We start from the raw sequence: 24,680 nt of genomic DNA on the forward strand, positions 1-24,680 counted from the left end.
CGCCCCGCACGCCCAGGAACACGTTCCTAGGCTCATCTTCACGATTCCTGGCCTCCATTCGTCATACACTGACGCGTCGACACCCGAATGATGGTCAATGTCGCGTGGCGCGCGCGATGGACGGCGATCTCCTTCGCTCGTCGATCGGATGTTTGTCTTGTCCATCGCCAAGGTATTATAACGAGTGGCGCACGTCAAATGCCTAAACATATATGAATTAGTCGTTTTAGTGGAATTAGCGGCAATTGATAACATTCAAAAACGCCATAGTTTTTAAAATTAGAATGGTAGCGGTAGCGAGCAGTGAAACGCGCGTATCGTTTGCGTCACACGTAACCGGCTACCACTGGGGGGCTACACTACACAAGTGAGGGGGACACTGCAGTGGTGTCGCCAGGAAAACATGGAGCACGTTTCCTGGTGTCTCTCAGGTATAGTGCTAAAAGAAGCTTTACTTTTAATGAACAGCTAAATGATCAAACTATATGAGGCAGCGATCCATTTATCACAAACAATTCCTTGCAATTCCTGATAAATACCCGTTTTATTCATTTTTTATTATTTCATTTTAACTGGGATTCTATTTAGGTTCATTTACAAAGATAAAGTATATTTTACGGACAAGTTTTATTCCCATTACCAGTTAATAAAAATTTTGAAATTTCTCAACATCGTATCTACAACAACTGAGGTGGTGCATACAGTTTGCAATCCGCGCCGCGGCTTTCTGCGCAGACGCAGTGTCATCAGTGCATCAGTGCATCAATGGGCTCAAAGAAAGCTGATGGTTATTGTTTAAAATATTACTTACAATTACCTTCGTATAAAAATGTTTCGTTTTAATTACAATATAAGCTTAACACGCAGTATTAAGTATGTCTGACTTGTTTATCAGTTCTATCTATATTGACTCATACGTTGTTGCTTGTTTGATCTTTTATTACAAAAAAACTATTATTAATACGCAATATATTTTGCGATGGACGAAATCGTTGGAAAGGACAAATGATGAACGACTTATTTATATCCTTATAAATTTTGCATAGACACACATGCCGAATCTTTAAACAATCTTATTTCGTCACAAATATGATTATAGTTTTTTATTCAACGATTAATGAAGACGAGGCTGTAAGCATAGCGCTCGCTGCCTTCGCCCTGGTGAAATACAAACTCTAGCAATTTTGTGTGAATGCGGTGCCTGCGCGTTTCCGAGAGCCCGGTCGCGCCGAGTTGACTCATCCGCCCGGGTTTGGCCTGTCGCCTGTCGCCTGTCACACAACATGTCGCCTCACAACTGCATCACGATTGACATGTAATGAGACGGCTTTGAACATTAAATCGAACTAAGTATGTTTGCTTTACCGAGGTGTAACGAGGACTTCTAACGATTCATGAACCTCATAAGAATGGACGTTTTAATCCTGTCGTACAATATAACCGACCGTATAAATTATATTTTGAAATATTGAAAATTATATTGTGTTTTAACAGTCATAAAATCTGAATCTCGACAAAAAATAAAACATTGGTAGTTAAGTATAATTTATTGTCCCATTTAAACAGTGAATCGGCAATAAATTTGATCCTATCGATTTTCCGTTTACATTAAATAAAACATAATTCTACTCTCTTTAACCATAAATTAGAGATGATTTTTACAATTTTATCCGATTCGTTTTTACGAATGCAATGCAAACGATGCAAACGATAAAACGGACAAAATATTAGTTAAGTGCTGCTCGGCGATGTGCGATGTCGTTTGAGTTCTGACGGAGGAACTGAAGCGGAACCGATACGGAAGTATAAGGTATACTGCCTTTGAATTAGATATGGAAGGACTCGTCGGCCATTTATAGCAGATCTATCTGCACAAACAGCAGTGAACAGTACGCCTGGGACGAGCTAGTGTCTTGCCCTTGTAGCAGCCGGCAGCCAGCGGCAGCCAGCGGCAGCCAGCGGCAGCCAGCGGCAGCCAGCGGCAGCCAGCGGCAGCCAGCGACAGCGCGGCGGCGTGACGAGGACATATATGTGTATATATGTCAGTGTACAAATAATACTCTACTTATCTATTATTTGCTTTATATTTTATATGTGCTACTTACATTTGTACAAAATATAAAACTTTTATAAATATGGAAACCTTTAACGAACTCCTATTACAAATCTATTTTTAAAAATGTTCCTCATGTACCAGTTGTCTTGGTGTTTTATTCAGTTTTTTTTCTATAAAATTATTTTTAAAGTTTGTTTTTATAATAAATTTATTAACTTATTAACTTCTACAGTGGTAGATCCCGCAACAACAATATTTGTTGGGTGCACGAATGTGCCTCGCCCGGTGAAATACCACGACCTCACAGAAGACACGCGGCAAGTGGAAGCAATTCCACGTACAATCTGATGAGTGTGGTGCCAGACTAAAATTAGTTTAGTTTTCTTTCCCTTTCCGCCTTTGGGCGGAGTTTTGAAATTGATTTGGCGAAAGGGAACGCAAAGGACGGGGAAATATCCTCTTTCTGTGCGTCCCCTTCTCTGTTGATTAAAGGTAAACAACGCATCTGCATTTGCGGATGTCTATGGACAAGGGTCGCCTCACTATTTCGGTGAATTTTGGTGGTAGTTTGCTATATTTTGATACAAAAAATATTAAAATCTCTAAATCAGACGCCAAACGAAATCGCATGCTTTCACTCGGCAAGATTCGGCCAACGTGTAAAGCGGGCATTACAGTTTGGCATTTATTGGCAGTTTAGTATTTATTACGTATTTATCCAGAACGGATCTACGGATCTCGCTGAAATTTGGTATAGATGTAGAACATAGTCTTAAATAACAAAGGCTGCTACTACTAATAATTTTTTTCTCGTTCCACCCAGACGGAGTCGCGGGTGACAGCTAGTATTATATAATATACAGTTATGTATTTGAATAGGTACATCGGAGAGGGCAATGGGCAGCGGCCAGTCGGTGCGCGAGAGTCACTTCAAGCGCGAGGCGGCGCAGCCCGGCCAGCCCGGCCAGCCGGCGCAGGACGCGGACCCCGCCGACCACCACATCAGCATCTCTAACAAAATGGTTCGCGGCCGCTTTGTTGATATGTAACATCCAGAACATAAAAGATAAATGTCAGTATGTAGTGCTATACATGTGTGCAGGTGGAGCGGCTGGTGGAGGACGCGACGTTGGCGGGGCGCGCGGCGGGCGCGGGGGGCGCGGCGGCCGGAGCCCCGCGCGGACACTACAAGGAGAAGATGTTCATGGAGAAGCTCATCTACCTCGACGACAACCACTCGCAGAGATACAGGCGAGTCGGAAACGTACTCCCCTCCCCCGGGGGACTGCGCAGTGAGCCTGTCCTAATGTAACGCGAGGTGTGCGCGCCCGCAGGATCACGGTGGAGGACCTGAACGCGACGGCGGCGCGCATCGAGCTGCGCACCGGCAACATGGTGAGCGTGGCGCCGGTCTGCGCGCACTGCAACCAGGCCGTCATCGAGTGCTACGCGCGCGCAGACGACCCTCGAGCACACCACCTCCACTGCGCAGACGCCGTCGGTGAGCACCTGTACCTTCCGCACGTCATGTACACGACGGCAACGCATCTGCAGCGCCTCTTCTCTTCTAATATTATTAGGCGATAGGTGCGGTGCTCGTTTACCCCCTTCTGCTATGAAAAATATGCCGCTCGAGACGGCCGAATTGTAACCGCAAATAATTTTATGTTAGTGGACTTAAAATTGGAGCTGGATCTTATTGAAGATTCGAATATAGAAATATTAGTATCATGTGGTATGCGTTTTGACGCCAGGCGCGTTCGCGAGCTGCGTGAAGGCGGCGGCGGCACAGCGGCTGCGAGCGCGCACGCAGAGGGATGCGCGCGAGCACGCGCGGCGCGAGCGGCACGTCGCGCATGCTCGCGAGCACGCGCTACGCGATCTCGCCCCGCCGCAGCCGCAGCCGCAGCCGCAGCCGCAGCCGCAACCGCAGGAAGTGCCCGCCTAGCGCGACCCGCTGAATACCATTGCACAAATCCACTCATACTATTTTTGTGAATATAGATTTTTTACAAATCCATTACTTCCTGTCAGACTTAGTCAGATTTTATTTTTCACGTTATCCGATGAACTCTAACCGATGTATTGATGTTGATGTTAAATAAATAAAAGCTCGTCGCAAGCGCATGCGCGGTCGCCCGCCTCTCTTCACTGCGCGCTAACTTCACATATGTACCTACGCCAATTAATTAATTGCCGATGTCACTTCTAACATTCTATCCAATGTCAGTGCGCCGAGGTGTCGTGCAACACAACACGCGGACACATCAGTATTTATCATTAATAATTATCTGCATTTAAATTTAATCTTTAAAAATCGTCATCTCAATAGTTCTTGTTGTTAAGATGAAGTTTGTTCGAAGTGGAATATATTTTTGCGAATATTAAAAACATCAGAATTTAAAATATATGTATTCAATGATAAAAGTCACATTTACAAGAATATCTCTTAAATTCAATGCCATTACAACAACAAACAACTGCTCAAACACTTTTACTTAAACAATACTTAAAGTAAATCAATCAAAAGTCACTTTTTTCTTAACATCATCGACGGCGACTCTCCTGACGGGGGCGGGGGCGGGGGCGGGGGCGGGGGCGAGCGGGGCCGGAGCCTGCGGCGAGTGTGGGGCGGAGGTGGGGGCGGGGGCAGGAGCGGGGGCGGGGGCGGGGGCGGGCGGAGAGAGCATGTGTTTGTGCGCGGCGCCGAGCTGCGCCAGACGACGGCGCAGGTCGCGCACCTGCGCCGCGCTCGCCAACTGCGCCGCGCCGCGAGACACCACCTCCGTGCGCAGCTGCTCACACTCGCTCCTCATCACGCGCACACAAAACCACTGTTCACATAACTTGTAACAACTTGCAACAGAACGACGAGGACTATTGTATAAAGGCAACGGGCTCTAATCCCCGCTGTTCTTTTTTATATAATAAGGTGGCAGAGGAGCAAGAGACCCCCCGTCATTCGCCGAAATAGCGAAACGACCGCTGCCCATAGACATCCACATTTAGCGTAGCCCCCTTTTCATCGACGGAGGGGGACACAGAAAGATAATATTTCCCCTTTCTATGCGTTCCCTCGTCAGTCAAATCTAATTTCCCTTCCCATCCTTTCGTTATAAGAAAACACGAATGAAAGGGAATGACTTCACTCGACGCCTGTCTCCTGTGTGATGGTGGTATTTCTCAGATGGAGCCGGCGCTTTCGTTATATATTTTCCTCGCCACATGTCTATCTCTAAATATGATGAAGTGAATATAAAATAGTAGTAGTATAGGGCAGAGAGAGTACTTGAGATGTTGCAGGACTGCGGGCAGCCAGGCGGGGTGTGCGGGGTGTGCGGGGTGTGCGGGGTCCAGCTGGCGGCCCCAGCGGGCCAGCTCGCGCCGCTGTCTCTCGCACACGCCCTCCAGCTGCGTGATGCGCTCGCAGTACCCCTCTGTGTCCCGCACATACCACATGTCACACATTACCTTACATTATCTCTCATCACACCCCTTTACAAATCTATACAATTTACTCTTGTCAAACAAAGAGCAGACTCTCTTAACTCTTAACATATTCATTTGAAAACTAAGGCTCACCCTACAACTGCATATAAACTGGTGGCTAGTTAATATTAGAATCTTTTATTACGAACCAGAATAAAATAGCGGCGATTACTGTTAGCAATAAGGTACATCAGCAAGTGGTCTACGCTCACCGAGCAGTTCGCGGTCGTGGTGCGCAGCTGCGCCGGCCTGCGCCTCCCACAGCGCCTGCTTCTCCTGCAGCAGCGCCTCCACCTCCGCCTGCTTGCTTGCCACCTCTCTTCTTAGCTGCAAATAGTACAAAATAATATACTATATCTCATTCCAAGTGAACACTTTGTATTAAAAAGAAACACTAAATTCGATATATTACATTTTTCAATTGTGAGGTAAGGTGAAGTGATATTGTACATACAATACTAACAGGTAATGCAATATCATCATCATCAGCTCACTGTACATCCCCGCTGAGGAGTTCGGAGCCCCCCTCGAGTTAGAGCTGGGACTAGGCCTTAGTCAACCACGCTGGCCCAAAGCGGGTTGGTTGACTTCACACATATCTTTGAATTCCTTCACATAAGGGTGCAGATTGCAATAATGATGCAGTAATGCAATTATAATGGAGGTTGCAAAATGTCATACATTGTTCTAACATAAGATAATAATGGTGCACATATTCATCACTGAGAATTCGGAACAATTGACAAAGAAGATATTTTACTAACCCTTGAGTTGGTTTGCTTCATTTGTATCAAGTTCTTGGCCATCTCCTGTCTTTTGTCCTCCACCTCCGCAAATATTGAGTTGCCCTTAGCCGCTGAAATTCAAATTTACTTCAAATTGTTATTTACTCAAATCTTACTTCTTACTAATATTATAAATGCAAATGATGCAAAATGTATGTTTAGATGGATGTTTGTATCTCCAGAACGGCTGTATGGATCTCGCTGCATAGCCCAGATAAACACATAGGCTAATAGTTAAGTTTTTATTTTAATTCCACGCGGATGGAGTCGCGGGCAACAGCTAGTCTGTTATAAAACCATAGTGGTTTTGGAGTTGAGCTGCCATATAAGGTGCAGGACGGTACTGACCGTGTGGCTGCGAGACCTGCGCGTCGAGCTGTTGTAACGCGGCCCGGGCTTCTGCCAGGTCGGCCAGCGCCACGGCCTCGCGCTCCGCGGCGGCTCTCAACTCTTCGCGGCGGACCTCCGCTGCCACTCTCAGTTCACCCATTTCTGTAACTAATTCTTCCACTTTAAGACGCCACGATACAATTTCGTTTCGCGCTTCTTCGAGGGCCAACTTTGCAGACGCCGCTTCAGAGGCAGTCGAAGATAATGCGAGGCGAATTTCATCTAACTCCCCTGTATCTCTTTCCGGAGATACTCTATTGACTACGGTGGCGTTTGCTTCTTTTAAACGACGAATCTCAGTTTCTAATTCCTTCACTTCGTTCGCATGCCGCTCCGCAGTTTCTGAATGTTCCTCGCGTAAAGTCAGTATCTGGTCTTGCAGCATCGATATACGAGAACCGAGTTCGGCGCGGCGTTTCTCTTCACCCGCCTGCACGCTTTCCAGCTCGGCGTTCAAGTGACTTTGCACGTCTAAGGCAGTTTGGTAGTTACGTTTGGCTTCGTGAAGTTCCTGTTTAGTCGCTTCGTAGTTGCTGGATAAGTTATCATATTGTTTTCGAAGCAAGTAATATTTCTCACTGATCTCTCCATCACTCAATTCTTCCATCTCTGTTAAATTAGTTTTGTTACTTACTGTTGAATAATTCATGTCTAAACTATATTTTATTTACTATTTCTTAAATTTATTAACCAATTAGTAAAAAATACTTAACACTTTTAAACGACTTTAAACTTTTATTGCTTTATATACAAACATTTCAAATCAAATAGTAAATAGACGTTAACTTAAACGTTCAAAACTTCGAAAGTTCAAAATGAGATATTACAAAGAGCATGTCGATGTCTATGCTTGTCTTTGCACAAAAGAGTAAACTATAATAATTACTTTTTTGATAATTTTGGGGTAATTTCCAACTTTTTTGCAATATTACAATTGTGATAATTTATATTGCCGGCCTTGTTGTTCTTCCATATATGTATTTTGTTTCTTCGCCTATATCGTCTCTTCTCATTATATTAATATGTATTAAGTGTATACTTGTATAAATATAAATTAAATCTGCTTCAAAAAGTATTCTCCGCCCAGATTGCTAGGAAAATTACAATTTTTGCTCATTCATATTAATGAATATAAGTTACGAAAAACGACCATCAGTTTGACGAAAATTTTATTTTACTAAAAAGTCATCCGGACTTTTTTAGTAAATTGGAAAAAATTGAGAGATGACAGAAAGAAACTGCTGGCGCCACCTTCTTAGTGCTTTCAGTTTTTCTCTTTTCTCCCCATTGGTTTTGACTAAGACTAAGACGGTTGACGGCCAACTAGGACTAAATATATAACTATTCTTTATCTTAGACGGCCAACAACTCACGCTCACCACTTCCTAAGAATTAGTTACATACTCTTTGACGCTCACGCCCTGTTTTGAACCTAACTGTTTGACATTTGTTTGACGTTTTGCAATTTGCAGAGGTTCGAAATAACTAGGGGGTGTTTATGCTAAATAACAAATATATCAAATACATTGGACATGTCGTCTCCACCGCCAACAAAACCACCTAGAGGTGTCAAACAAGGGAAAGAAACGGTAGTGTTCTAAAAAATCTTTATCCATTTTCTTTTTAGGAATAATAAAACTACAGTTGGTGTTAAGGTTGGATATACCATGAATTAGCTGTCGTTTGTGACGGAATAAATAAAAACATTTATTCATTTATATAAAATATTATGACAATAGTATAGTTTAGAAAATATATTGTTATTTTTCAGAGTGGACTGCTTATGTCAGTGATTCGTACATTGTCAGCGAGTGAGACAAACGAGCAGCGAGAGAAGGAGAGAGCCAAGTTGGAGAAGGAATACAAAAAGAGTGATGCAAGATTGGACGAGCTGGTTGCAGCTCACTCACAAGAAATAACTCAAGTCATGCAGGTGCAAAAGTCATCACAACTCTGCATGTAACCCGTAGCACTCCAGCATTCCAAGATTGTCTTACATAGTTTACTTGATGCGGTACCTGCAACCAAATATGATCATGAAAAATGGCAGGCTTTCTTAATCAAATAAACATTAAAAAAATCAAATGTGGATACCAGATTGAAGTAACGAGCCACATTTTACACCAAACACTTGGGAACATACCTTTATTATTAACTAGCTTTTACCCGCGACTCCGTCCGCGCGGAATAAAAAATATAAAACGGGGTAAAAATTATCCTATGTCCTTTTCCTGGTTCTAAGCTACCTGCCCACCAATTTTCAGTCAAATCGATTCAGCCGTTCTTATGTTATAAATGGTGTAACTAACACGACTTTCTTTTATATATATAGATGTTAGATCCGCATGAGAAAAAAAATTCGCAGCAATTGTGTTCAAATAATGTCAATTATCTTAAAATAAAACTCTTGGTACCTGAACGCGTAGAATATGTATTGAAAGGTAGTGATAGTAGTAAATGTTACAGAAGTTCAGCAGCGTGGGCGCGGCGCTGGGCGCGTGGGGCGCCCACGGCGCGGCGGCGGTGGCGCGGCTGGCGGCGTGCCGCGCGCTGCTGCGTCTGCGCCGCGAGGACCTGCGCCGTCTGTGGGCAGATGCGCGCGCGCACCACCACGCGCTGCAGATGCTGGCCGACATGTAACACACTGACACATTACCGTCCGCTTTGAGGACTAGTATTCTACTTATTGTTACAATTTTGAACTCGAGATTAAGTATAGCTTGAGTCGGCACAAAATGAAAATTCAACCGTCTTCTATTTTCAACATTAAAGTCTTCGTGAGTAAATGTTAACAGGCAGCAACGGTGTGGAGACAGCGGCGTTGTGTTATGTCGGTGTAGACATTGCTGTGTGAGGTGCGATGTGGGATGTGCGATGTGTGGCGCGTGTTGCAGCGAGCGCGTGGTGGTGTCGGAGCGCGCATGTCGCGAGCTGGCGGCGGCGGGACGCGTGCTGGCCGCGGCGCACGCGCTGCACGCCGCGCGCCACACGCAGCGCACGCGTCTGCAGCACGTGCAGGCCCTCGCCGCCACCGCACACAACCTGCAGGTACTCCTTCCTGAAACCGAAATCCTTGTATAAAAAATATTGCTATCTCTGTTTTGTCACAAGCGATGAGCGGGATGACGATACGTTTCAAACGGGGATTTCAATAAAAAAGCAACAATGAGACAGAGGAATGACGTGCGGCCGCCGCTCCCGCAGGGCATGCAGCGCGACCTGGTGGAGCAGATAGTGCGCCGCCTGAGCGAGGCCGTGTACCGCGGGGAGCGCGCCCCGCTCGCCCGCCGCCCCTCCGCGCGCCGCCGCACCGCCCTGCTGCTGGCCGGTGCGTGCCCGCCCCCGCCCAGCGCCCGCCACCGCCCGCGTAGCACTCAACTAATGTCCCTGTGCAGAGCTGACCAAGAGCGAGGAGGCGACGGCGGCGTACCTGGAGGAGGTGACGCCGGAGTACGAGGCGGCGCTGGCCGAGGAGGACCGCACCTTCGAGACGACGGTGGTGGTGGCGCTAGAGGCGCTGGCCGTGCTCGGCGAGCTGCAGGAGGCCACCGAGGTGCGCTCCCACTACCTGCCCGCACCCCGCCCGCACCCCGCCCGCACCCCGCCCGCACACCGCCCGCACCCCACCCGCACCCCGCCCGCACCCCGCCCGCACCCCGCCCGCACACCAGCCGCACCCCGCCCGCACCCCACCCGCACCCCGCCCGCACCCCGCCCGCACCCCGCCCGCACACCGCCCGCACCCCGCCCGCACACCAGCCGCACCCCGCCCGCACCCCACCCGCACCCCGCCCGCACCCCGCCCGCACCCCGCCCGCACCCCGCCCGCACCCCGCCCGCTCCCCACCCGCACCTCGCCCACACCCCGCCCGCACCCCGCCCGCACCCCGCGCGCGTTCCGTCGTCACATAAGTTTCACTCACGAATTGCGTCGCTCGCGTTGCAGAAGTTTAAAGTGCAGATCCAGACGGAGCTGCTCGAGGTGATCGAGGCCGTGTCGCGGCGCGTGCTGGAGGAGGGCGAGGGCGAGGCGGAGGGCGAGGGCGAGGCGGGCGCCGAGGGCGAGCCGGAGGGCGAGGGAGAGGCGGAGGAGGACCAGGAGGGCGGGGAGGCGGGCCGCATGCTGGCGCGCCTGCTGGCCTGCCTCACCGACGAGTTCCGCTCCTGCGGCGCCAGGAACGAGAGGTGATCACCTCCTCCGACATGATCGGGAAATCGATAGGATCACAGTATTCGTTTCTATCATATCGTCGTCGTACACGGTGCGTGTGGTGCGCAGGTTGGTGCAGCTGTGGCGTGCGGCGCTGCGCCGGCGCCGGCTGCCGGACGTCGCGCTGCACACCGACCACCACTACTGGAGCGCCGTCCAGCAGCTGGTCAGTGGACATCGCCCTCGTCTGATCGGAAGCGGCGTGCCTCCACCGCGGCGACTGATGCGCGAGTTGCGTGCGACAGATGCAGCTGCTGCTGACTGAGTACCTGGAGATAGAGAGCGTGGCGCTGGCGGCGCAGCGCGCGGGCGGCGAGCGCCACCCCGAGCCCCACCCCGAGCCGCACCCAGACCTGCGCCTCGCCGACTACTTCGCCAAGAAGCGGCCGCCGCGTCGCCGCACCAAGCTCTTCCGTCTCGCGGGTCCGTGTCCGCTCCCCCCTCCCCCCCACGCTACTGCTTCTCAGGGGAATAAGGAATAAGCGATTCAAGGGTGCGATATGTTCGACAGCGGCGACGCCGGCCAGCCCGGGCGCCGGCGCGCGTCGCCAGCGCTACCCCCTGGTGTGTCGGCCGAGCGCCGCGCTGCTGCACGCCGCGCTGCCCGCCCTGCACCCGCTCTGCGCCCACATCGAGGCGCTCGCCGCCGCCCCGTGCGTACCCCCTCCCTCCCCCCCTCCCCCCACACGACACTGCCCGCGGCGTGCTCTGACCTCGCCTCTCTCTCTGTGTGTGACAGGGGCGCGGCGGGCGCGGGGGGCGCGGCGGGCGAGTGCTCGCTGCGCGCCTTCATCTCGGACTACGTGCGCTGGGGCGAGAGCGAGCGGCTGGCGCAGGAGGCGCGCGCCGCCATCGAGGCCGCGGTGCGCGCGCCCAACGCGTGGCGCGAGCCCGCCTCGCCCGCCGCGCCCGCACCGAGGTAGCCGCCATGTCTTCAACGAGGAAGTCGACTCACTCGGTGGAGTGCACCGCGTGCTATATAACCGTGCGCATGTCGTCAGCGGGGAGCGGGCGGCGGCGGTGGCGGAGTGCGCGGCGCGGGGCTGGGCGGCGGTGCGGCGCTGTGCGGCGGCGGCGCGGCGCTGCGGGGGCTGCGGGGGCGCGGCGGCGCTGCGCGCGGTGTCGGCGGCGCTGGGGGCGCTGACGGGGGCCGCGCGCGCCGCCCTGCCCCGCCTGCAGCCGGGCGCGCCCGCCCGCGCCGCGCGCTGGCTGGCCGACGACGACATCGTGCGCTTCCTGCAGTCGCTGCCCAACTACCGCGCGGCGGTCGCGCACGCGGTCTACGGCGCGCAGGTCGGTCCGCGTCGGGCGACATCGCGCGGCTTACATAGACTGCGACACCTAACCGTGTGAGACGTGTCGCAGGAGCTGCAGCAGGCGTACGAGCGCGAGGCGGAGATCCTGGGCGCCAGTCTGGGCGACGGCGAGGTGACGCGCCGCGAGGTGGTGCCCGACGCCGCGCCGCTGGTGCACCTCGCGCTGCTCGCGGAGTCCGCGGTCGGTGCCATGCGAGGGCCTCCACCTCCACGTTCATCATGTGGTATCGTTTGAGTCGTTAGAGTGGTGCGAAGTCGGTGTAACGTTTGCGCGTGCAGGACTGGCTGAGCGGCAACGTGCGGTCGCTGGGGGCGTACCTGTCGGCGCCGGGTGGTGCGGGGGGCGCGGGGGGCGCGCTGCGACCGCCCGACGCGTTCGCGGCCGAGCTCGCCGCCGCGGCCGCCGCCTTCGACGACATCTGCCACAAGTGTCTACTCTTCTTGCACCTGGAGGTGAGAGTCACCTCCCCCGGATCGTCTCCACCCGACTTGGATGTCCTGCGACGGATGATTTTTCATATTCTCATTAAAATATTTAAATGTATAATACGTCGTTCGGTTTCAGTTGCGCATCGAGTGCTTCCACTACCTGGGCCAGGAGGAGCGCGAGGAGGAGGAGGAAGGCGCCGGGGGTGCGGGAGGTGCGGCTCAGCTGGCCGCCGCGCTGCTCGCCTTCCACGAGCGCGCCGTCGCCGTGCTGGCGCCCGCGCGCCTTGCGGTACGTGGGCGCCCACCGCCGCGCCTAGCTCTAGGCACTCGCCCTGCAGCACCCCCCCCTGTCCTGTTGCAGTACGTGATGAACGGCCTGGGCGAGATGATGTCTGCGGCTGTGGTGTGGCGCTGGCAGACGGCGGGCGCGGGCGGGGCTCCGGCGGGCGCTGCGGGCGCGCGGCTGGCGGCGCTGCGGCACTGCCTGGCGGCGCTGCAGCTGCCGCACGCCGGGCTGCACGCCGCGCACGCCTACCTCCACCTGCTGGCCTGCACGCCGGAGGTCAGTCATTCGGCCGGGGAAGGTATCGTACGATGTGGACGTCAAACGTTGAGGTCGCGTTCGTTCTCCGTAGGAGATAATAACATCGATCCGCGAGAGAGGAGCGCAGTTCTCGGAGCTGGAGTACCTGAACGCGCTGAAGGTGATCGGCGCGCGGCGTGGCGTCAGCGCCGCCGACATGCGCGCTCACCTCGCTCGCCTCGCCGCCGCACTCGGCCACGCCGGACACGTGGGCGTCACCGTGTGACCTCGCGGCCACGCCGGACACGTGGGCGTCACCGTGTGACCTCGCGGCCACGCCGGACACGTGGGCGTCACCGTGTGACCTCGCGGCCACGCCGGACACGTGGGCGTCACCGTGTGACCTCGCGGCCACGCCGGACACGTGGGCGTCACCGTGTGACCTCGCGGCCACGCCGGACACGTGGGCGTCACCGTGTGACCTCGCGGCCACGCCGGACACGTGGGCGTCACCGTGTGACCTCGCGGCCACGCCGGACACGTGGGCGTCACCGTGTGACCTCGCGGCCACGCCGGACACGTGGGCGTCACCGTGTGACCTCGCGGCCACGCCGGACACGTGGGCGTCACCGTGTGACCTCGCGGCCACGCCGGACACGTGGGCGTCACCGTGTGACCTCGCGGCCACGCCGGACACGTGGGCGTCACCGTGTGACCTCGCGGCCACGCCGGACACGTGGGCGTCACCGTGTGACCTCGCGTCCACGCCGGACACGTGGGCGTCACCGTGTGACCTCGCGGCCACGCCGGACACGTGGGCGTCACCGTGTGACCTCGCGGCCACGCCGGACACGTGGGCGTCACCGTGTGACCTCGCGGCCACGCCGGACACGTGGGCGTCACCGTGTGACCTCGCGGCCACGCCGGACACGTGGGCGTCACCGTGTGACCTCGCGGCCACGCCGGACACGTGGGCGTCACCGCGTGACCTCGCGGCCACGCCGGACACGTGGGCGTCACCGTGTGACCTCGCGGCCACGCCGGACACGTGGGCGTCACCGTGTGACCTCGCGGCCACGCCGGACACGTGGGCGTCGTTATTTTGCACTTGTATAATATTAATATCCGGTGTGGTGCGAAAATGTGTTAATCGTCTGTCATTAGTTTATACAATCAAGTATATCTACTGTTTAAGGATATATTATTTTATTCGTGTTAACATATTTATCCCAGATACATTTTTAAATAAATTATTTTTATGAAAATATTGAAATGTACTTTTCCTCCGACTTCCGCCCTAGTTAAGACTATTCTGACGGGATCTACAATGATGTTTATGGAAAGTTTTATAGGGTAAAATTACTCTTTGTGACCGCTTACACCTAATGATCACTCGTTCCAAGTTCCAATCCAAACCTTTACCCCTATGTAATTAATGAATGTTCGTCATAGTGTCAATGAACATCTATGAACCTCTGAACTATCGAGCACCGGGCTTGTAATAAAATTAATCGAACAAATAAGTTTTATAATTTAGGTATTTTATTACTTTTTGAATTTACTACAGATATTTAGCTATGTATATTAACTAAAGAACATTAAACATATTTATTTTTTGTTTATCAACACCACAATTTTTGGTTTAATGTTCTATTTCGTTGTGTAGTTTTGAAGAATAAAATAGGAGTACAGAGTAACAATAATCACGAATTTTTCGATTACAAGTTCTATGAGAACAAACAACAATAATCGAAAAGATTCGTAGCCGTTTTTCATCACTAGTGAATTGTCAAACATGTATAATATCCTTAAATGACACACTATACCAGACTATACTTACTATACTAACTAATAATATACTCTTTGATATTAACTACTCTTTGGTTTTGAAGCGGGATTTTTATCAAGTTAAAATAATTTGGTTGGTAAATTGGGTAAATTGTTGCAAGAAATATCAAATTCTAAATTAACTTTTACCTGAAGGTCAATTTTAATGATGGTAGATGCAGAGATAAGTGATTTGAGAAAGCAATGTGTCGCGAGTTTGTACTCTTGTGCAGAAAATGTTGGATTGTTTTTGGATGGACAAGAAATGGAGACAGAGTTTCTTAAGCTGAAGTCTTGTATAGATGAATATTGCATGATGGAAGCTCGCCAAGACGTCGCCAATCAAGCTTTAGAAAAAGCCAAGGTTTGATACTGTTGTTCATTAGCAATCTATGAACCACGCTTTATGTACATACTTTTTCGTCAAATTGATGATCAACAGTTGTGTATCTTGACTTTCAGAATGAGACTGAGTCCTCGAACATTGAGTCGTTGCAGAATAGGTTTGAGTTACATTTGACCAGCCTGACTCAAAGACATGCGGACAACAACCTACATCCTTACATGGTAGAACTGAATAAAAAAATTGAAATGGGTTGTCAGAGAGCTACTCGTAAGTCAATTAACCAATATCTTAATCTGTAAGAAGTTGCATTTCTCAATGTCTTATAGCATTGCTAGTAATTTGTTTCAGAACTACACTTCTGTAACAAAAGTTATTTATTTACTAGAAGTTATTTATACAGTAACCATAAATGTGTTATTGTGACCATATTGTGTTCCTATTTACAGTTGAAGTGATTAAATTAATAAAGATGTAGCAATTCATATGATTTTTAAAATGAAGATTAAGAAATTCTAAACTTATAATGTGTAACTACTATGTGGTCAATATACCTCTATTGTTAGCTCCTTTGCCAATGTGCATTCCTAAATTATTATTGCTTTTCATTGTTATTCCAAAAACCAACTGAAGGGCACATAAAGTTTAATTTGCTTTAATTTATATAATTCCTAGCTTTGCCTGGGTGATGAAACATATGTCTGATTTCTTTTCTGTCATGCCTGTTGTATCTGAAGCTCCTCTCGGTAATGTTGTCTACTTTTAGAAACCTTGTAAAATCAATGATCCCTGCTGCCAAGTTCATTATTCGGTAGCACTTATTGTTTGTAGTCTTAATATATTCTAAACAGATTTACTCAAAGTGTGCTCCTGCCATGGCAAAAATACTATAGTAAATAAGGTGCAATTATTAATTGAAATTTTACAAGCAAAGTGTGACTATTGTTGAAAACCATCAAAGGGGGGGTAGAGCTTATTGTTTTGTTGCTAAGATGTGTTAACTATTTTGTTTACAGAAAATTTGGATGATTCTGACTTAGCTATAACAGAAACACAAGATAGATATGTAAGTGCTATTTATTTATTATAACCTGCAAACTTCTACAGTCCAATTGACAATATGAGTAGCTTAGTGTAAATTTTGTACAAGATAACATTAAGTAACTGGTTAAGTAATTATGCTTCTAACAGGAAGTGTAAACTCTTGAGTGCTGCCATCTTACCTTTATTTTGTAACTTTTTTGATTAAAAATTATTTTAACACCTCTTCGTAAAATATATCTTGGTAATATTTATCTCCTAATAAGATTGATAAAAAGAAAGAAAATGATAATAAGATTGATGTTTTAGTTAAGAAAAACGAAAGAAAAAGATGTTGCAAATCTGCTAATACATTTGAGGCACTCAGTCTTTCAATATTTTAATAATATTGTAATGTAAATTAATGATTATTTTCAGATTGACCCGATCACAAAACGGCCAGTAACAGATCCCGTCCAGAACAGTGTGTGTGGCCATGTTTACGATAAGGAGTCCATCATGAAATTAATCAATACAAGAAAGAAAGTAATCTGCCCAGGTACAGTACTACAGTGTGTTCTAACATAAACGAGTCAGAGTGTTGGTGGTTCAGTGATAAATACTGCAGGTCCTGGATTCGAATCTCGCCATGTGTTTTTCGATTTACATATGTACATCTACCGCACATATGTGTGGATTCACACAAAAGTGGTTGGTTTAATGAGTGTTGTGTTGTGTTGTGTCCAGTGGCGGGGTGCGCCAGTAGGCAGGCGGTGTGCGCGGACCAGCTGGTGCCAGCTCGGCCTGCGCACGCGCCGCTACACCACTCCACCCCGCTGGCCCGCAGCCATGGCGGGGTGCGGCAGTAGGCAGGCGGTGTGCGCGGACCAGCTGGTGCCAGCTCGGCCTGCGCACGCGCCGCTACACCACTCCACCCCGCTGGCCCGCAGCCATGGCGGGGTGCGGCAGTAGGCAGGCGGTGTGCGCGGACCAGCTGGTGCCAGCTCGGCCTGCGCACGCGCCGCTACACCACTCCACCCCGCTGGCCCGCAGCCATGGCGGGGTGCGGCAGTAGGCAGGCGGTGTGCGCGGACCAGCTGGTGCCAGCTCGGCCTGCGCACGCGCCGCTACACCACTCCACCCCGCTGGCCCGCAGCCATGGCGGGGTGCGGCAGTAGGCAGGCGGTGTGCGCGGACCAGCTGGTGCCAGCTCGGCCTGCGCACGCGCCGCTACACCACTCCACCCCGCTGGCCCGCAGCCATGGCGGGGTGCGGCAGTAGGCAGGCGGTGTGCGCGGACCAGCTGGTGCCAGCTCGGCCTGCGCACGCGCCGCTACACCACTCCACCCCGCTGGCCCGCAGCCATGGCGGGGTGCGGCAGTAGGCAGGCGGTGTGCGCGGACCAGCTGGTGCCAGCTCGGCCTGCGCACGCGCCGCTACACCACTCCACCCCGCTGGCCCGCAGCCATGGCGGGGTGCGGCAGTAGGCAGGCGGTGTGCGCGGACCAGCTGGTGCCAGCTCGGCCTGCGCACGCGCCGCTACACCACTCCACCCCGCTGGCCCGCAGCCATGGCGGGGTGCGGCAGTAGGCAGGCGGTGTGCGCGGACCAGCTGGTGCCAGCTCGGCCTGCGCACGCGCCGCTACACCACTCCACCCCGCTGGCCCGCAGCCATGGCGGGGTGCGGCAGTAGGCAGGCGGTGTGCGCGGACCAGCTGGTGCCAGCTCGGCCTGCGCACGCGCCGCTACACCACTCCACCCCGCTGGCCCGCAGCCATGGCGGGGTGCGGCAGTAGGCAGGCGGTGTGCGCGGACCAGCTGGTGCCAGCTCGGCCTGCGCACGCGCCGCTACACCACTCCACCCCGCTGGCCCGCAGCCATGGCGGGGTGCGGCAGTAGGCAGGCGGTGTGCGCGGACCAGCTGGTGCCAGCTCGGCCTGCGCACGCGCCGCTACACCACTCCACCCCGCTGGCCCGCAGCCATGGCGGGGTGCGGCAGTAGGCAGGCGGTGTGCGCGGACCAGCTGGTGCCAGCTCGGCCTGCGCACGCGCCGCTACACCACTCCACCCCGCTGGCCCCCAGCTACCGCTACCACCAGACATCCTCGCATAACTAACTGTATTTTACCATTTTCTATTATATTAAATATCCTATAACATTTGTATTTTTTAAATTCATTTCATATTTACTTGTTGTTTCTAAAACCCATTCTTTGACTTGATTGACACGTGTCTTGAAATTCACCGGAAGAACGTCGGATAAATGTACAATGAAATTCTGTACAAGGCGGGGATTGAACCCGGACCTGCTGATCAAGTCGAGCGCTCAGCTCGTGAACATGCGACGCTGAAAGTTGGGAATTATAAAATGCGTGTGCAGTTAAATGTCTCAAGTGTCGTTCTCGTGACAAAGTCGGAATACTAATCGATCAGAACAAATCAGTAGCTACTAACTGTAGCGCGTTGAAATAATACGAGAGAACTTTACATATAATATAATTTTATTCAGCAGGATGTAGAACAATATAATGTCACAAGTCCCGTGCGACTCGTGTCGGCGACGAGCGCACGAATCTCGTTGCAGTATCACAATGTAAGCCGTTATTTATACAAATTTTGGTCCATGAAAATACATTCAAAGTGCAATAACAAGAATAAAACTTTATGTTAAACTATTCGAAGTCGAAAATGATTGACAATTACAACGACTATTACTCCTTAGCACCGGGAGTTCAGAAACTGACGACAGACGCTGATAGGTTCTCGTCCAGCTCACAAACGACGCGGCGACGGAGATGTCATGTCAATGTGCACGCAGCAAACATCTCTCCACGCGATACACGACACAGTACAATATTACAATCGCAAGCTTAAAGCCGCATTCACATTTGTCTGACGTGTTGTGTCGTGATGCGTCAGAAAGGTATCGGTCTCATACAATTAATATGGTTGCGTGCACACTTCTCTGACGCAGTGTGTCGTGATGGCTTGTGTCGTGTCGCGTCAGTAGCGATCCCGGTCCGCGTCAGTTGGGTGAGGTGCGGGGGACGGCGCAGCGACACGACACAGCGGGTCGGACTAGTGTGCACGCGCACGTGTTGTGTTGTGACGCGTCAGAAGTTAGACATTCTAAAATACTGATGAAATTTTTCAGCATCACTCTCAAGCTCTTTAACGAGACAATGAAACTCGCCTTTAGTCTCTCTTTTTTATTTACTGGATGTATCCAATATCTTCTTCTCTTTCTTTGTTTTATTAGAAGTGTTGCCAGTGCCAATAACTGCATATCTTCTTCATAATCTGAATCTGAATCGTATGATTCATGAAAAAACATTGCGAATGTGTAAACTCTCTGAGAGCTATAACGGAACTGATTAAAAATGCGTCATAACGCGTCACATAGATGTGAACAGTAGCCATCACGACAGAAAGCATCACGACACAGCACGTCAGACAAATGTGAACGCGGCTTAAAACTGGTTTAGATACGTGCCGCGCTGTGTCTGCTGGACGACCACCGACATATATAAGTGTAACATAGATCTTGTCATGTCTTATACAACAGGAATGAACACAGCGCCAGTGTCGCGTCTCTCACTGGAACAACTCTATGTAGTTATAAATATATTTTCCAGTAAGCTCTGATATTGCGAGCGCAGAGTTTCTCTTCTATCCAGTATCGGCTCAGCTGCTCTCCTCGCTCTCGTCGGACGATCTAGTATACGTTTTGTGTAGAAGAGTATTTTTTTCTTACATATAAACAATGCAGCGAATACAAGTGTCGAGAGAAGTACTTTTTTTTTTCGGTATAATTTAATGAAATGGAATATTTATTTAAAGGAATATTAAACTGCGACTATCTAATTTGTGTATTATTAATTTAAACATTAGATATATATCAAAATGCCAAAATGTTGAAAAGCTGGAATGTTTTTTTTATTTTACTCGTAATAAATTGATGTTAAAAGATGTTAGCGGCTCGCAACTTCGCACGACTCGCTGCCGACAACACAACTGTAGGTGTGGTGACGTCTAATGTGGGGGAAGGGGAGGTCGCTGTGCAGGCGACACGACCAGATTCAAACATTCAAATGGATTATACTATATTAAATAAAATGTAAATATTCAAAAAATGGTCAGTTACTTGTAGCTGTAATATGTTGTGCGCTACATCTGTGCGCAACGAACGCGTTTACTCAGTCTCCTTACTTCTTACTTTGTGATCGGTCGTCACTTGAGATCTGCTATCTACATACAGGTACAAATTAATGTTTATCTGTCCATGGAGTCGCATTCATACTTTTCTAGGCCTAACTTATCTTGCTGAAAGCGCAGAGAGACTCGCCAAGTTATAACTCCGCTGCAGCTATTCTCTTACAAACTTCATTTTTGGCATCGAATGCGTGGAAATTAATTAATAATTATGCATAACTTCAACGACTCATGTATTAAATGTGGGAAATTCTCGGTTACTGTCGATATCCATCTGCGAAGTGCGGCTCGCGAGCGCCACATCTACCTCACGTCGATACGTTCTCGAGGACAAAGTAGATACGAGGATATTAGATACGTTCAAGAAGAAGTACCCTCGGCGTGATCAGAAATAGTCGCTATAATCTTATCGAAGCGGCGCATCAGCTCCGCCGGCAGGTCTTCTCGCACGGACACGAAGCGTCTCAGCGCAAGATGCACCCCCGCCCCCGCCAGCCCAGCATCCCCCGCCCCAGCCCCCGCCCCCGCCCCGCACACGGCCTCCAGCAGCGCCGCCAGCGCCTCCGCCTCGCCCTCGCCCAGCTTGCCGCAGTGCGCGCCCACCAGCACGCACACCTGCTGGCCCAGCTCCGCCGCCCCCAGCTGCCCCGCCAGCCGCTCCCCCAGCCGCCCCGCCAGCGCCCCCCTCCCCGCCAGCACCGTCAGCGCCCTCAGCGCCTCGCGCTGCATCACCGCGTGACTCGTCGCCACCATGCCCACCAGGCTCGCCACGCACCCCTCCGCCTTCGACAACCAACACATTTACATGTACGTCCTCTCCTTCGCCTCGCACCCGCCCGCAGCCTCGCCCGCCCTCACCTGCAGCAGTGCGGGCGTCGCCTCCTCGCCCAGCAGCCGCACCAGCCTCGCCAGCAGCCGCGGGGCCTCGCCCGCCGCCCCCGCGTGCCCCGCGCTCGCCCACCGCGCCACCGCACGCAGCGCGCCCTCCGCCTCCGCCACCTGCCGCGCCGCCGCCTCCGCCACCTGCCGCGCCGCCGCCTCCGCCTCCGCCGCCTCCGCCCCGCCCTCTGCCACAACCACCCCGTCAGACGTCATCGATGTAACTGACATTGTGAGAGGTTCGCCGGTTGGCTGACGCAGTACCGTGTCCGTCGAGCAACATGCGCAGTGCGGCCAGCAGCTTGTAGGCGACGTGGTGATGTCGCACGCCGGCCAGCGCCCGCGCCAGCAGCGGCACCGCGCGCCCCCGCGCCAGCGCACGCACCTTGTTCTGCGCCGGCACCGACAGGTTGCGCAGCGCCGCCAGCGCGCCGTGCTGCACCCGCTCCACCTCCGCGCCCGCGCCCTTCTCGTGATAAGTCTCGAATATGTCTGAAACACATTTAAAGATTTTAAAAGTACTTCTAAGAATCTACTGGCTAAGGAAGACTCTTGGCATAAATGAGAAATCTACATTGACAATGTCACAGAGAGCCGAATATTATAATCAGTAGAATACCGACATTGAAGCACTCACCGAGTAATTTATCATATATATTGTTGCCCATCATCTGTAGGCAGTAGCGGTCGTCGCGCGCGAAGTTGCCGACGGCGAGCAGCGCGGTGGACAGCAGCGGCAGGTCGTCGTCGGCCGTCTCCAGCCAGCGCACCGCCTGCAGGTACACCTCGCCCGCGCCCGCCCCGTACAGCGCGCGCATCGCCTCGTCTGCCGACATACCACGTCATCTCTTGCCACCGCGCTGCACTGCCAGCCACCACTGAGACCACCACCCACCTCCGGTGAGAACTATGACGATGAGGTCGCAGGCCTGCTTGGCCAGGGCGTCCAGCTCGGGGTGCGGGGCGGCCAGCTCGCCCGCCGCGCGCCGCGCCCGCAGCCCCTCCAGCCGCGCGCACAGCAGCTGCACGCCGCCCTCCCGCGCCACCAAGCTCTTCACCTCCTCTGCATCACAAATACCACATCGCCATTACGGGCCTTGTGCGAAGCTTTTAATTCAACTTGTAGAATTTGTTGTACGCAGAAAACGAAATCAATACAATTCAAACGATTATCCTAGCACTATATCTTTATAAGGTACTTATGTTTGGACACCAGACTTGTCAGTGCCGCTTGTACTTTATAGTAGGGAAGGCGAAGGGGGCTTTTGGGGTTTACTTGAGCAAGCAGTTAAACATAAGGGAGGAACCTTGAACCCAACTAAGTACTGGTACCACATATTAAACTCTCGATATAACATATTATACACATCTTGGAATCCAATTAAGATACTAAGTTTAAAATTAACTCTAGCATGTCAGCTTGAGACAGGATGAGTTTATTAAATGGGGAAAAGTCTACAATTAAGTTATCTTACAATTTTCATGCTACATAAAAAAATCTGAGTCACAAAGTTGCAAAAATAAACATCACCTAGACATTGTTGAATGCAATAAAGTTTGAAATGTAGACTTCTCAATCTCTCTCTAATCTTGACACACTTGAGTATTTATAACAACCCTTTTTAACTTATACTCAATGGAGTGCAAGGTTCCCCCCTTATGTTTTATTGCCATGCTTCCGTAAATCCCAAAATCCCCACATCCCCTCCACTACTCTAATTATGATATACTATACATGTTTACTGCGGCATCTCCTCACCGTGCTCGGCCTGTATGAGCAAGTGCTCTACGCAGAGCTCAGACACTTCAATGCTACTCGTCTCCTGCAGCACTTCCAACACTATCTTATTAATATGTGGCTCAAACAGTACTTCAGGGTTATTGTCATTTATAACACTGAGAATGAGCAGGGCAGTTGTTACTTCTTCATCGTTCATCACCTCTTTCAAGCTTTCACGCAGAAGTATTTTATGCTGCACATCTATCACACCTTCATTCACTATTGACTCGGAGAATTGTTTTCCTCCGATTGCAAAATTTAACAATGTCTTGCTTGTGAGCAATCGTATCTCTGCCAGCTTGTCATCTCCTAATGTATTGGTCAGCAGTTTCAAGAGTATTGCTGGCCCATTGTTGTCTAAAATAATATTTCTAGCGGTGTCGCAATCACAGCACAGGTTGCCGAGAGCTCGACAGCATTGCTTCACGAGTTCCGCGGTCCCTGCACTAATGTCCTTGCTAACAATTTCTAACAGGGGTTCGACAAACTCTTTTTGAGCGTACGTCTCTCTTTTAATATCACATTTGGCAAGTTCAGAGATGGCCTGCGCGCACAGCAGCATGATATCTTGGTCGCTACCGTTTAAGAGAGACTTAAGGCATGAGGATATATCATGCTCGTAATTTTTTCCAGCGCTAATAATTTCGTTTAATTTTTCTTTTAATTCACAGACATTAGTTATGTTTTGTATGCTTATAGCTTCCAGAGAAGTCGATTTATTTGGTAAAGTCCCTGAAAATGTTAAAAACCGTAAATCATATAAATTACAATAAAAAAATGAAAAATATTAGAATTCGCACCATCCATGACGGAAGAAAAGAGAACAATATAAAATAGACGTTTTAATAAGGCTAACTGTGACTTAGGCAACGTTGTTTTCTAGCTTATACATCGCTTTTAATTGACTATCTTATTTAAAAGAAAAATCTCAAAGAAAATTGAATGAATAATTTACACTACTACAACAATCAATATCAAGTTAATGTCAATGTCTTTTGACACTATATGTCAAATAATTCATTTGACAATTCACTATAGGGATGTAATTGGACATATAGTGCGGCAGCGACAAGCATATCTTTACAGGTTAAAGGCGCTGCTATCGCGGTGGCAGAAAATGTGTAAACCCTACGTAGGCATAGTAAATAGTTTACCTCAATAAAAAAACAATAATATTAAACTAAAACATAAAAGGAAAAATATGTCAAGACAACTATAATATAACTATAATGCGACAAGGATCTTGCGAAAGTGTTTTTAAACTACAAGATTGCATGCGAGCAAGCGGCCACCTGAATGCGCCGAAATATCCTTTCTTTATAATAAGAGGGTGCAGTTACGTCTGTCTTCTGTCTGGTCAAGGTATTGCATCGGGAGAGCAGACCCATTCGTGCAACAGATGTTATTGGTGTTAATGTCTA

At 50.5% G+C, this 24,680-nt stretch overlaps 5 protein-coding genes across 5 annotated transcripts; 3 read left to right on the forward strand and 2 right to left on the reverse strand.

Annotated features, from left to right (window-relative positions):
- Nucleotides 1–35: 35 nt before the first annotated feature.
- LOC123721099 lies at nt 36–4,004 on the forward strand. Its single transcript, XM_045678448.1, has 5 exons — nt 36–431; nt 2,936–3,078; nt 3,159–3,307; nt 3,391–3,557; nt 3,811–4,004. Exons 1-5 carry the CDS (start codon nt 404–406, stop codon nt 4,002–4,004), a joined length of 681 nt encoding a protein of 226 aa, XP_045534404.1. The 5' UTR covers nt 36–403.
- A 571-nt stretch (nt 4,005–4,575) lies between these two features.
- LOC106709887 (protein Spindly) lies at nt 4,576–7,436 on the reverse strand. Its single transcript, XM_045678449.1, has 5 exons — nt 6,679–7,436; nt 6,310–6,401; nt 5,758–5,872; nt 5,346–5,493; nt 4,576–4,867 (listed from the first exon to the last, which is right to left on the reverse strand). Exons 1-5 carry the CDS (start codon nt 7,367–7,369, stop codon nt 4,576–4,578), a joined length of 1,338 nt encoding a protein of 445 aa, XP_045534405.1. The 5' UTR covers nt 7,370–7,436.
- Nucleotides 7,437–8,082: 646 nt separating this feature from the next.
- Nucleotides 8,083–14,675, forward strand: LOC106709802 (exocyst complex component 4). Its single transcript, XM_045678309.1, has 17 exons — nt 8,083–8,309; nt 8,492–8,653; nt 9,187–9,356; nt 9,615–9,768; nt 9,925–10,048; nt 10,116–10,273; nt 10,667–10,905; nt 11,000–11,096; nt 11,176–11,353; nt 11,442–11,570; nt 11,684–11,849; nt 11,932–12,223; nt 12,296–12,427; nt 12,526–12,699; nt 12,812–12,964; nt 13,037–13,237; nt 13,311–14,675. Exons 1-17 carry the CDS (start codon nt 8,253–8,255, stop codon nt 13,482–13,484), a joined length of 2,760 nt encoding a protein of 919 aa, XP_045534265.1. The 5' UTR covers nt 8,083–8,252; the 3' UTR covers nt 13,485–14,675.
- Nucleotides 14,676–15,073: 398 nt separating this feature from the next.
- On the forward strand, nt 15,074–17,257 carry LOC106709944 (E3 SUMO-protein ligase NSE2). Its single transcript, XM_014501876.2, has 5 exons — nt 15,074–15,389; nt 15,488–15,638; nt 16,385–16,434; nt 16,827–16,947; nt 17,136–17,257. The coding sequence occupies exons 1-5, from the start codon at nt 15,192–15,194 to the stop codon at nt 17,255–17,257; spliced, it is 642 nt and encodes a 213-aa protein (XP_014357362.2). The 5' UTR covers nt 15,074–15,191.
- Nucleotides 17,258–20,960: 3,703 nt separating this feature from the next.
- LOC106709801 (rap1 GTPase-GDP dissociation stimulator 1-B) lies at nt 20,961–24,238 on the reverse strand. The gene is made up of 7 exons (XM_045678450.1): nt 24,060–24,238; nt 23,239–23,991; nt 22,375–22,542; nt 22,117–22,305; nt 21,746–21,971; nt 21,459–21,618; nt 20,961–21,383 (listed from the first exon to the last, which is right to left on the reverse strand). The coding sequence occupies exons 1-7, from the start codon at nt 24,064–24,066 to the stop codon at nt 20,961–20,963; spliced, it is 1,926 nt and encodes a 641-aa protein (XP_045534406.1). The 5' UTR covers nt 24,067–24,238.
- Between the last annotated feature and the right edge of the window lie 442 nt (nt 24,239–24,680).

Source organism: Papilio machaon, chromosome 6 (assembly GCF_912999745.1).
Source record: "Papilio machaon chromosome 6, ilPapMach1.1, whole genome shotgun sequence".
Lineage (NCBI taxonomy): Eukaryota > Metazoa > Arthropoda > Insecta > Lepidoptera > Papilionidae > Papilio > Papilio machaon.